General features: G+C 38.1%; 1 protein-coding gene across 6 annotated transcripts in view; it reads left to right on the top strand.

Moving 5' to 3' along the window:
• arhgef25a (Rho guanine nucleotide exchange factor (GEF) 25a) overlaps positions 1–14,360 on the top strand; it is a 103,509-nt gene that overhangs the window by 65,928 nt on the left and 23,221 nt on the right. For all 6 annotated transcript variants that reach the window (XM_048179120.1, XM_048179118.1, XM_048179119.1 and 3 more), the window contains 4 exons: positions 6,484–6,608; positions 13,210–13,276; positions 13,654–13,757; positions 13,922–13,991. In XM_048179120.1, the coding sequence (XP_048035077.1) occupies positions 6,484–6,608; positions 13,210–13,276; positions 13,654–13,757; positions 13,922–13,991 (366 nt within the window). The remainder of the gene's footprint in view (positions 1–6,483; positions 6,609–13,209; positions 13,277–13,653; positions 13,758–13,921; positions 13,992–14,360) is intronic.

Raw genomic sequence — 14,360 nt, 5'->3', positions numbered from 1 at the left:
ACAGCAGCTGCAATAATTAAACTTATTTTGATGGTGGATTGTAATCCAGAAAGGTCCAAATGACAATCATCAGTGACAACTGGAGATTCACCCGTAGTCAAAAGCAAAAGACTTCGGACTACGAGTGGCTACAGAAATTGAAATCTACAGGTAACATGAATACTAAATACACATAGTCACGCAGCACGGGCGCCTGCAGGATTTTATCTCGGGGTACCCACAGAACAAGCACCCCCCCACTTTTTTTTTCTTCTTTTTTTCGCTGTCCGCAAAAAGCAAATAATCAATTATTGCGTTGGTGGGAACGATGCTGTACAAATTGACTGTCTCTTTCCTTTTCAGGCATTTAGAAAATCTGATGCACGTAAGCTAACTACACTCTTATGTGCTTTTGTAGATAGATGCTTTGTGATTTTTTTGTTTTGTTTTATTCTCTGAGTGGCTTTGTCCCGAAATGTGCGTATTGTTTTCAAAGAACAATGATTAATGAAAATCGAAGGCTCACTGTCTTTCACGTCAATGCTTCACTTTGCGTGTTGGAATGTTTGAACCAAGACCATTACTCTATGGAAGTTCAAGTCCATTTACTAACAATTTAAATATATAAGCCTCTGTAGCCTATATTACATTATCATATGTTCTGTCATATAAACTGTATAAAAACTATAAAATAACAGCACAATTTACTTGCCTCAAACAAGTCAGTAGGTATAATTAGTATTATTATAATTATTGTTTTTGTTGTTACATGCCACACTTTAAAATGTGAATTCTATTATCAGAAAACGAAACACATTTAGCGTCGTCAGACTTTTATTTGTGCTTAATGGATAAAATAACGAAGCTGCGCACTCAGGTTTATGGTGCTGTAAATTTTACCTGCCACAAGATTGCACTGTTTTCGACACTCTTGATGCTTTGAAACTTTTCCCGAAACATTTAGAGAAAAGCTTCAAAGACTTAAAGGGTTAGTTCACCCAAAAATGAAAATTCTGTCATTAATGACTCACCCTCATGTCGTTCCAAACCCGTAAGACCTCCGTTCATCTTCGGAACACAGTTTGTCCCTCCATTGAAAGTGTATGTACGGTATACTGTCCATGTCCAGAAAGGTAATAAAAACATCATCAAAGTAGTCCATGTGACATCAGTGGGTTAGTTAGAATTTTTTGAAGCATCGAAAATACATTTTGGTCCAACAAAAAAAAAACAAAAGCTACGACTTTATTCAGCATTGTATTCTCTTCCGGAATCCTTTCCATTGAATTGGTTCCACTGAATTGATTCCATTGAATCCTTTCATCTGTCGGCGTTGAACAAGAAGGGGGCGGTAATGCACCAAAACGCTGGATGCCAACCGCCATAAAACAAGAAGAAGAAGAAGAAGAAGAAGCTTCGTTTACAGTCTGAGGGAGACGCACGCTGTATTCAAGCTATTCTACATTGTTTGTATTTTGGTATTGCTATATTTTTTAAAATGGTGCTCAAGTGTGCATGTCGCGGATGTCCTAATCGCTAAAAACAACCACGGCGACGTAAAAGTGCATTACCAACGCCGACAGATGAAAGGATTCAATGGAATCAATTCAATGGAAAGGATTCCGGAAGAGAATACAATGCTGAATAAAGTCGAAGTTTTTGTTATTTTTGGACCAAAACGTATTTTCGATGCTTCAAAAAATTCTAACTAACCCTCTGATGTCACATGGACTACTTTGATGATGTTTTTATTACCTTTCTGGACATGGACAGTATACCGTACATACACTTTCAATGGAGGGACAGAAAGCTCTCGGACTAAATCTAAAATATCTTAAACTGTGTTCCGAAGATGAACGGAGGTCTTACGGGTTTGGAACGACATGAGGGTGAGTCATTAATGACAGAATTTTCATTTTTGGGTGAACTAACCCTTTAAGAGGCTTCATTTCTCTATCCCTACTCAATAATTTTAGGTCATTTTGCAAATGTTTTAATCGAAATTAGCTGTTTTAGAGAGCGTTTACTCATTTTGAACCTGTTTTTAAACATTATCTATCTGTAATGTCATTTTTCATGTGAGGAAAAAGCGATGAAACTAAACTAGCCAATCAGATTTCTTTTCACCAATATCACCCGTGCCCACTTATGCACGCACATACACACAAATGCACACCTTTATTTATTTTCATTCTCTCTTGCCTTCTTAATATGCCATGAGTGTACGCAGATAGATTTTAATAATTAATGTAAAAAATTATGTAGCACAATTTATTGTAATGCTTTTTTTCTCAGTTGGTCAGAACAAAAGTGGCAGACATGTTACGTAGTTGTTCAGATGATATTTTCAGGTGAAAATTCTTATTTTGGTCATACCTCCAAGATGTAGAATCGGTGATTCCGAAATACAGTATCCACACCGGTGTGGTGACCAACAGCAAACACGCTGAGGAGCCGTGTCGATACACAACTCAAGTAAAGATGATAATTCCACAAATAACTGCAGTTGCAGGTTTCAAACAGAGATGGCGACAAAGAGGCACAACTTGCAGACTGCAGCTTTAAAATATAATTTAAAATAGAAAACTTTTGTAACATTAGGAATGTCTTTACTTTTGATCAATTTAATATGTCCTTTCTGAATAAAACATAACATAAGTTAATAGCGCTAATGGTCAACCAATATAGTAAATTCCCCCATTAATATCTTGTGCAGCTGGATTTTTTTTTTCTTACATAGATATTTACATATTCTTTAATGGAAAAAAAGACAAACACTCTCCAGTGTTTATTGGGGTTAGTTACTTGGTATTGGTGTTGCTCTTCAGTGTTATGTGTTACTCTGAAACTTCCTGTCTCTCTCCATGGAGAGGCTGAGTTTTTAGTTTATACCATATTAATTTTTGTCTCTGATTCAGCTCAGCTGACAGCCCGCTTTGTACCTGACACAGAAAGATTTGCTGTGGGGATCCAGCGTGAGTTTATTATTTGTTGGCTAATGGAAAATTCCTGAATGAATATGTAAGCGCTCCTCGGATCCAGCCTGTCTCCTGGACGGAGGAACGCAGCATATGTTTATCAAACTGGATGTTTTGTTTTATTCCCCTCACAAACGGAGGTCTGACACAGCAGTTTGAGCGAGGGACCACTGATGATATAACCGTAAAGTGAGTCTGTGTGTACCCTACATAAAAAGAAGGTTGGATCACCTCCCTCTGCTCAAGCTAACTCTAACAATTTCCTGTAGAAAAATAACAACCAATATGATCCCAGCTTTTTATTAAAGGTCCAAGTAAAGACTCTGGGCTTCTGGGTGAAGATAAAAAGGGGAAAGTGCAAGAGGGGGGTTCTCCTGCCGGCTATGCCAAAAACATCTGGATATGATCTGAGTAGACCTGCGAGCCAGGCAGGAGTGATCGCACTCCTCTAAAACACACAAACACCACCCCGCACCAGAAAACAACACAACAGTGTAATATAATACTCTAACAGGCTTGACGGCACGCACGCAACAGCAAATTGTGGGGCGTAACACTGGAATACAACACAGCTTGATGGACCAATACAACACAATATACACATGATATTTAAGGTTTTATTTGTTAAAGAAATCATTCAGGAGGGACATATTAAATTGATTAAAAAGAGACAGTAAAGACAGAAAAGAGCAACCAGAGCATATTATTCAAAATGTCTCCTTTTGTTTTCCACGGAAGACAGAATATCACACATATTTGGAGCGACGTGGAACGAGTAAATGATCAAATGATGCAAGAGACTTCCGTTCATTGTTTCTGAATAGACTGTGGCACATTTCTCTAACAAACAACACAATAACACCCTCATAAACAAAGGAAGTGTTTTGTAAAGCTCTAATGAACAAACAAACTGAAAAAAGTGATATGAGAATAGATGGATGGAGATGTGCTATCCGTCACAAGGTCTGAGTAATGGAATTCTTGTTATGAGGAGAATGTGTGACGTTATAGTTGAAGGCATGTATTGTGAATTCTCACAATACACGCAGAAAGAGAGTGAGAAACCGGGGTCCTGAGAATGAAGATAAAGTGATGCTCCACAGGTGACTGTGATGTTAACCAAGCAGCTAAACAGCTTTGGTTAAAGGGTAGATCATATCTTGCATTTAAGAGGCAGGGAAACACAATAAATAAGTGTAATTGCTTTTTCTGTTTGTTTGTAGAGGTTTTTGATTCCAACAAAAGGAGAATATGTCTATTGATGTACACTACTGCAGACACACTGCATGGAGAACAATGGCCAGTGGTTCTTTTTGTCTTTGCAGGTACATGTTTATGGCCTTTGCCCCTGGCAAATACTCATTTCTTCATTGCCTGTGTGTATATTCAAGTCTGCCATTGATTTCGTCATTCAACAGCAGTGATGCATATGTTATGCCACACAGAGCATTCTATTAGATGACAGTTAATATTGATGACAAACGCCAAGCCTGTTGTGGGTGTATTGCCTACATTGTGGGGACCAAATGGCTAAATTAATATGCTAAATAAGGTCTTAATGGGATGGTTCACCCAAAAATTTAAAATTCTGTACGTCGTTTCAAACCAGTATTTTTTTTTAGTATTAATAGTATACTATTATAGTATTTATTAAAGAGTTAGTTCACCCAAAAATGAAAATTCTGTCATTAAGTACTCTCCCTCATGTCGTTCCAAACCCAAAAGACCTTCGTTCATCTTCGGAACACAAATTAAGATATTTTTGATGAAATCCGAGAGCTATCTGACTCCTCCATAGACAGCAATTTAACTACCACTTTCAAGGTCCAGAAAAGTAGTAAAACATTGTTAAAATAGTCAATGTGACTACAGTGGTTCAACCTTAATTTTATGAAGCGTCGAGAATACATTTTGTGCCAAAAACAAAACAAAAATAATGACTTTATTAAACAAATTCGTCTCTTCCCTGTCATTCTCTTACACTGTTTACATTCAGCGCTTCCGGGTTCTGCGTCAGAACGCCGGCTCGTTATTGGCCGGCATCACATGCATGCGTCATGCTGCTCACGTGAACAGTGTTGCCCAATACAGAGCCAGCGTTCTGTCAAATTTGTTGAATAAAGTCATTATTTTTGTTTTGTTTTTGCGCACAAAAAGTATTCTCGTCGCTTCATAAAATTAAGTTTGAATCACTGCAGTCACGTGGACTATATCTTAAGGTCTTAAGGTCTTAATATTAATATTTCAGCTTTTATTATTATATTTTCACTTTTAGTTTCGTTCCTAATTTCCATTTAATTTTTAATAATCCATTTAATTATTTTATTTCATCTTTTTTCCATTAACAATTTTTTTTTAAATACTTTCCATTTAGTTAACAATAACAACAAACTATCTGGTTACTGACATTCTTCAAAATATCTTCTTTTGTGTGCTGCAGAAGAAAGAAATTCATACAGGTTTAGAATAACATGAGGGTGAGTAAATGATGACAATGTTCATTTTTGTGTGAACTATCCCTTAAATGACAATCAGATTAGGGCTGTCAAACGATTAATCGCAATTAATCACATACAAAATAAAAGTTTGTATAATATATGTGTGAGTAATGTGTGTAATTAATATGTATATATAAATACACACAAATTAATGTATAATATAAATTGTATAAAAATATAAATAAATACATATACTTGTAAATATTTCTCAAATATATACATGGCTGTGTTTGTATTTATATATACATAAAAATTACACACAGTACACCCACATATATTAGGCAAACTCAAACTTTTATTTTTTATGCGATTAATCGTGATTAATCGTTTGACAGCCCTAAATCAGATATACAAAGGTATAAAACTGCCCAGTATAAAAACGTGTGAGCATAGATAATATCGGAGTGATTTTTAGCACAAACCTATGTAGTATCATTCATGCCTGTAGCACAAATGGTGTAGAACAAATATTTTTGTTTAGGGAAATCCTTAAGCATGACTGTGAGGGACGTGACAAATTGTGAGGATTTATAGCATAGTATGTCCTAGTTTGTGGTCCTCTGATGTGGTTAACAAACACATTAACAAAGGCAGGACGTCTTCAGACTTCCTCTTTCCGTCTCAAATCATTGAACAAGTTGCAGGGCTGTCTGCACGTCTATCCTCCGCTTAAACAATGGTGAAAATCAACCAAAACAATTTGACATGAGTTTCTATGAGAACGTGATGACTTCATGGGGTCAATGGCATTGAGATTCAGGGTAGTGTATCTACTCTGTCTCTGTGGTGTCATGCTTATTGGTGAGCGCTGAATACCTGTTATCATTCAGTCACTGTCACCAGCAGACCCAGCATGCTCCTTTCCTGTCACCTAGGCAACCTGAGCTATTACAGCAGCTCGTATCTTCCCACCCCGCTCTCTCTCCTCTGTATTATTCCTCTCTGTCCCTGCAGCCATCCCCGAAGCGAATAACATTTCAGCATTATGTCTCATCTCTTATACACAGTTATCCCCTCTGTGCCTGCAGATCACCCCGTGCACCAGCCTACAGGCTGACGACAATGGCTCTGTGTTGACGGATGACAACTCCAGCCAATCATCAACCACCATAGACAGCGAAGAGGATCGGAAGAGTGCCTTAGAAAAAAGCATGTGTGTGTGAAATCTCCTTCATTTGCAACTTGAGTTATGTAACCTAAGAGATTCTTATTTTAGGCATCTTATGTAACAGAAATGCTTAATTTAGATCTTTTTAATACTGTATTACTTTGAGATTTAAATTGCACAGTTTAACAGAGCAGACATCAGATGTTCATCAGTACACCAGTTCGTCATCCCTGATGGAAAATCCAGTTTAAACTAGTAGGTGGTTTACTGACTGCTGCAAGCTGGTAGACTGGCAGGCTGGTCATAACAGCTTAAGGTCGTCAGACTGGTTTTTCGATCATGGTAGCTAGAGGATCATGACCTTCTAATTGACCATCTTAAATCAACTAATGACAAAATTGTACGACCATCTTAGACCAGGTAGAAACCAACAACCAACTTGTCATAATAGATCAGCTAAAGATCATTTTAAACCAGCTAAAGAAAATCTTAGTCCAGCTAATGACTTTCTTAAGGCTGGTTCATACTGTGCGATTTATAATAGTCCTTTAGGATTGTTGCTTGTCAGACTGTACGACAGTCAAGACGCATTAAAAACAGACGCGCGCATGAAAACTTGTCTGGAGTTTTACATCATCAACCCATACATGTTCGGTGACAGTGAGCTGCATTACACACGGGACTGAAATGATGGCTAACAAAGACATCTCTAGCGTTAATTTTGATTTCGGCTTGTCTTGAAAAACGAAGACAATTTGACATTCGTCGTAGGAGAAGTCACACTGCAGGACTGTGTGCCAAATCTTCTGACACTGCCAGAATTTCGTCGGAGGAAAAATTTGATCACAACGGTCATTAATCGGCTGTCTGTGAACATGACAAACTAGCGATTAAAGACTACAGATTTTAGCCTAGGATTATAGGAATCTTTTAGGATTTGCAAAATTTGTCTCAGACGACCAAATCTTGGCCAAAATCGCACTGTGTGAACCCGGCTTTAGATTAACTAAAGACCAGCTTGGACCAGCTAATAAAGACCAGCTAAAGATAATCTTAGACCAGCTAATAACCAGCATGGACCGACTAATGACGTTCGTAACCAGCTAGAAACCACCTCAAATTGGTTTTTGGAACATAGTGGTTGGTAGACCAGCTAAAGATCACCTTAAACCAGCTAATTTTAGGTCAGATAATGACCATTAACCAGATAGAGACCAGCTAAAGCTCATCCTAAACCAGGTAAAGATAATCTTAGACCAGATAATGACCATCTTAGATGAGCTAATGACCAACTTAGACCAGCTCATGATCATTAACCAGATAGAGACCAGCTAAAGCTCATCCTAAACCAGGTAAAGATAATCTTAGACCAGATAATGACCATCTTAGATGAGCTAAAGACAACTTAGACCAGCTCATGATCATTAACCAGATAGAGACCAGCTAAAGCTCATCCTAAACCAGGTAAAGATAATCTTAGACCAGATAATGACCATCTTAGATGAGCTAATGACCAACTTAGACCAGCTCATGATCATTAACCAGATAGAGACCAGCTAAAGCTCATCCTAAACCAGGTAAAGATAATCTTAGACCAGATAATGACCATCTTAGATGAGCTAATGACCAACTTAGACCAGCTCATGATCATTAACCAGATAGAAACCAGCTAAAGCTCATCCTAAACCAGGTAAAGATAATCTTAGGCCAGATAATGACCATCTTAGATGAGCTAATGACCAACTTAGACCAGCTCATGATCATTAACCAGATAGAGACCAGCTAAAGCTCATCCTAAACCAGGTAAAGATAATCTTAGACCAGATAATGACCATCTTAGATGAGCTAATGACCAGATAATGACCATCTTAGATGAGCTAAAGACAACTTAGACCAGCTCATGATCATTAACCAGATAGAGACCAGCTAAAGCTCATCCTAAACCAGGTAAAGATAATCTTAGACCAGATAATGACCATCTTAGATGAGCTAATGACCAACTTAGACCAGCTCATGATCATTAACCAGATAGAGACCAGCTAAAGCTCATCCTAAACCAGGTAAAGATAATCTTAGACCAGATAATGACCATCTTAGATGAGCTAATGACCAACTTAGACCAGCTCATGATCATTAACCAGATAGAAACCAGCTAAAGCTCATCCTAAACCAGGTAAAGATAATCTTAGGCCAGATAATGACCATCTTAGATGAGCTAATGACCAACTTAGACCAGCTCATGATCATTAACCAGATAGAGACCAGCTAAAGCTCATCCTAAACCAGGTAAAGATAATCTTAGACCAGATAATGACCATCTTAGATGAGCTAATGACCAACTTAGACCAGCTCATGATCATTAACCAGATAGAGACCAGCTAAAGCTCATCCTAAACCATGTAAAGATAATCTTAGACCAGATAATGACCATCTTAGATGAGCTAATGACCAACTTAGACCAGCTCATGATCATTAACCAGATAGAGACCAGCTAAAGCTCATCCTAAACCATGTAAAGATAATCTTAGACCAGATAATGACCATCTTAGATGAGCTAAAGACAACTTAGACCAGCTCATGATCATTAACCAGATAGAGACCAGCTAAAGCTCATCCTAAACCAGCTAAAGATAATCTTAGACCAGATAATGACCATCTTAGATGAGCTAATGACCAACTTAGACCAGCTCATGATCCTTAACCAGATAGAGACCAGCTAAAGCTCATCCTAAACCAGGTAAAGATAATCTTAGACCAGATAATGACCATCTTAGATGAGCTAATGACCAACTTAGACCAGCTCATGATCCTTAACCAGATAGAGACTAGCTAAAGCTCATCCTAAACCAGGTAAAGATAATCTTAGACCAGATAATGACCATCTTAGATGAGCTAATGACCAACTTAGACCAGCTCATGATCCTTAACCAGATAGAGACCAGCTAAAGCTCATCCTAAACCAGGTAAAGATAATCTTAGACCAGATAATGACCATCTTAGATGAGCTAATAACCAACTTAGACCAGCTCATGATCATTAACCAGATAGAGACCAGCTAAAGCTCATCCTAAACCAGGTAAAGATAATCTTAGACCAGATAATGACCATCTTAGATGAGCTAATGACCAACTTAGACCAGCTCATGATCCTTAACCAGATAGAGACCAGCTAAAGCTCATCCTAAACCAGGTAAAGATAATCTTAGACCAGATAATGACCATCTTAGATGAGCTAATAACCAACTTAGACCAGCTCATGATCATTAACCAGATAGAGACCAGCTAAAGCTCATCCTAAACCAGGTAAAGATAATCTTAGACCAGATAATGACCATCTTAGATGAGCTAATAACCAACTTAGACCAGCTCATGATCCTTAACCAGATAGAGACTAGCTAAAGCTCATCCTAAACCAGGTAAAGATAATCTTAGACCAGATAATGACCATCTTAGATGAGCTAATGACCAACTTAGACCAGCTCATGATCCTTAACCAGATAGAGACCAGCTAAAGCTCATCCTAAACCAGGTAAAGATAATCTTAGACCAGATAATGACCATCTTAGATGAGCTAATGACCAACTTAGACCAGCTCATGATCATTAACCAGATAGAGACCAGCTAAAGCTCATCCTAAACCAGGTAAAGATAATCTTAGACCAGATAATGACCATCTTAGATGAGCTAATGACCAACTTAGACCAGCTCATGATCCTTAACCAGATAGAGACCAGCTAAAGCTCATCCTAAACCAGGTAAAGATAATCTTAGACCAGATAATGACCATCTTAGATGAGCTAATGACCAACTTAGACCAGCTCATGATCCTTAACCAGATAGAGACTAGCTAAAGCTCATCCTAAACCAGGTAAAGATAATCTTAGACCAGATAATGACCATCTTAGATGAGCTAATGACCAACTTAGACCAGCTCATGATCATTAACCAGATAGAGACCAGCTAAAGACCAGCTAAAGCTCATCCTAAACCAGGTAAATATAATCTTAGACCAGATAATGACCATCTTAGATGAGCTAATGACCAACTTAGACCAGCTCATGATCATTAACCAGATAGAGACCAGCTAAAGCTCATCCTAAACCATGTAAAGATAATCTTAGACCAGATAATGACCATCTTAGATGAGCTAATGACCAACTTAGACCAGCTCATGATCATTAACCAGATAGAGACCAGCTAAAGCTCATCCTAAACCATGTAAAGATAATCTTAGACCAGATAATGACCATCTTAGATGAGCTAAAGACAACTTAGACCAGCTCATGATCATTAACCAGATAGAGACCAGCTAAAGCTCATCCTAAACCAGCTAAAGATAATCTTAGACCAGATAATGACCATCTTAGATGAGCTAATGACCAACTTAGACCAGCTCATGATCCTTAACCAGATAGAGACCAGCTAAAGCTCATCCTAAACCAGGTAAAGATAATCTTAGACCAGATAATGACCATCTTAGATGAGCTAATGACCAACTTAGACCAGCTCATGATCCTTAACCAGATAGAGACTAGCTAAAGCTCATCCTAAACCAGGTAAAGATAATCTTAGACCAGATAATGACCATCTTAGATGAGCTAATGACCAACTTAGACCAGCTCATGATCCTTAACCAGATAGAGACCAGCTAAAGCTCATCCTAAACCAGGTAAAGATAATCTTAGACCAGATAATGACCATCTTAGATGAGCTAATAACCAACTTAGACCAGCTCATGATCATTAACCAGATAGAGACCAGCTAAAGCTCATCCTAAACCAGGTAAAGATAATCTTAGACCAGATAATGACCATCTTAGATGAGCTAATGACCAACTTAGACCAGCTCATGATCCTTAACCAGATAGAGACCAGCTAAAGCTCATCCTAAACCAGGTAAAGATAATCTTAGACCAGATAATGACCATCTTAGATGAGCTAATAACCAACTTAGACCAGCTCATGATCATTAACCAGATAGAGACCAGCTAAAGCTCATCCTAAACCAGGTAAAGATAATCTTAGACCAGATAATGACCATCTTAGATGAGCTAATAACCAACTTAGACCAGCTCATGATCCTTAACCAGATAGAGACTAGCTAAAGCTCATCCTAAACCAGGTAAAGATAATCTTAGACCAGATAATGACCATCTTAGATGAGCTAATGACCAACTTAGACCAGCTCATGATCCTTAACCAGATAGAGACCAGCTAAAGCTCATCCTAAACCAGGTAAAGATAATCTTAGACCAGATAATGACCATCTTAGATGAGCTAATGACCAACTTAGACCAGCTCATGATCATTAACCAGATAGAGACCAGCTAAAGCTCATCCTAAACCAGGTAAAGATAATCTTAGACCAGATAATGACCATCTTAGATGAGCTAATGACCAACTTAGACCAGCTCATGATCCTTAACCAGATAGAGACCAGCTAAAGCTCATCCTAAACCAGGTAAAGATAATCTTAGACCAGATAATGACCATCTTAGATGAGCTAATGACCAACTTAGACCAGCTCATGATCCTTAACCAGATAGAGACTAGCTAAAGCTCATCCTAAACCAGGTAAAGATAATCTTAGACCAGATAATGACCATCTTAGATGAGCTAATGACCAACTTAGACCAGCTCATGATCATTAACCAGATAGAGACCAGCTAAAGACCAGCTAAAGCTCATCCTAAACCAGGTAAATATAATCTTAGACCAGATAATGACCATCTTAGATGAGCTAATGACCAACTTAGACCAGCTCATGATCATTAACCAGATAGAAACCAGCTAAAGCTCATCCTAAACCATGTAAAGATAATCTTAGGCCAGATAATGACCATCTTAGATGAGCTAATAACCAACTTAGACCAGCTCATGATCATTAACCAGATAGAGACCAGCTAAAGCTCATCCTAAACCAGGTAAAGATAATCTTAGGCCAGATAATGACCATCTTAGATGAGCTAATAACCAACTTAGACCAGCTCATGATCATTAACCAGATAGAGACCAGCTAAAGCTCATCCTAAACCAGGTAAAGATAATCTTAGACCAGATAATGACCATCTTAGATGAGCTAATGACCAACTTAGACCAGCTCATGATCATTAACCAGATAGAGACCAGCTAAAGCTCATCCTAAACCAGGTAAAGATAATCTTAGACCAGATAATGACCATCTTAGATGAGCTAATGACCAACTTAGACCAGCTCATGATCATTAACCAGATAGAGACTAGCTAAAGCTCATCCTAAACCAGGTAAAGATAATCTTAGACCAGATAATGACCATCTTAGATGAGCTAATGACCAACTTAGACCAGCTCATGATCATTAACCAGATAGAGACTAGCTAAAGCTCATCTAAACCAGGTAAAGATAATCTTAGACCAGATAATGACCAACTAGAAACCAGATACCATGTTTCAAAACAAAGCTACCAGCATAAAATGGATTTTCCAGCTGGGATATTCACCCATTTCAATAAAACAGGCCCTTCATCTAGTCCACAAATAGCTCCTTGATTATTAATATGCTGCGCCAGCCAGAACTCTGCTAATATTACATGCTTACTCACAGCACATGTTTTCAGCTGTCAGATATTGTTAATGTTTTGAATGAAAATTGACTACTTCTATTCTGCAGGTATGTTCTGAAAGAATTGATAGAGACAGAAAAGCTGTATGTAGCTGATCTAGGACTTATTGTGGAGGTGAGCTTCTTTTTTTTGGGGTGAGGGGGTTGAGTTTAAAATATCTATTAACAAATCGCATGTGGATTTGATCAACTCTGTTATGGAACACTATCAATTTTCCTGTAATCTTAGAATGATTTGAATGCATTTCAAAGCATTAAATCACCGCAGAATTAGATTTGATATATCAACTGACCTGAATTCCTCTCAGCTGTAATACTGATCACAGTATAAATTAAAATAATGGTGCCTGGATATAAAATATTTGGAATATGATGATCTACATGTTTTTATGAGGATGATATTTTATCAGTTGAAATGCCTCAGATTTAATAATAAAAGTGTTTTTTATGGTTCATGAGCTGTGGAAGTTCATCATGTTTTGTCTCTCGCAGGGCTACATGGCCACTATGAGTACTAAAGGAATTCCAGAAGACATGAAGGGAAAAGACAAAATAGTGTTTGGGAATATTCATCAGATCTACGACTGGCATAAAGAGTGGGTTTATCTGCGTTTGTGTGTATCATGAATCTGATTTTCAGTATATTCCTAAACTGTCCTTTTTTTTGGGGTGGGGGGGAATGTCTGGAATTTAGTGCATGCAGACTCCATATGGTCTTGCTGATGACTTATGGTGAGCTGTATGTCTGTTCTCTCCTCAGTTATTTCCTGGGTGAGCTGGAGAAATGTGTGGCCGAGCCTGAACGACTGGCCCAACTTTTTATCAAACATGTAAGTCTCTCTTTTATTCTCATTTTCCTTTCTGTCTCTGCCTAGCAAGACCGAGCAGAACTTTCTCTCACTTTGAGTAAACAGAGCTGAGAAAACACAGAGGTTTTTAACACGCACACCCACTTTAACACCCCATTTATCCTCCCATCATCCCACTCTATTTCTGTTCCCCCCCCTCCCCGTTACTGATACAGCCCATTTAAGACTGTGTATTTGTTTGTGTGTCCATTGGCTCACCACCACAAGGGAAAAAGAGACGGGAAAAAAGGTATAACAAGCACGGCTATGTCCTTTGATAACATTGGTGCTTTACACAACGAGTCTATTTCTGGAGTTCAGTCCTACACTATGGACATACTCACATAAATA

The sequence above is a fragment of the Megalobrama amblycephala genome, linkage group LG24, assembly GCF_018812025.1.
Source record: "Megalobrama amblycephala isolate DHTTF-2021 linkage group LG24, ASM1881202v1, whole genome shotgun sequence".
NCBI lineage: Eukaryota > Metazoa > Chordata > Actinopteri > Cypriniformes > Xenocyprididae > Megalobrama > Megalobrama amblycephala.
This window is presented reverse-complemented; position numbering and strand designations above follow the sequence as displayed.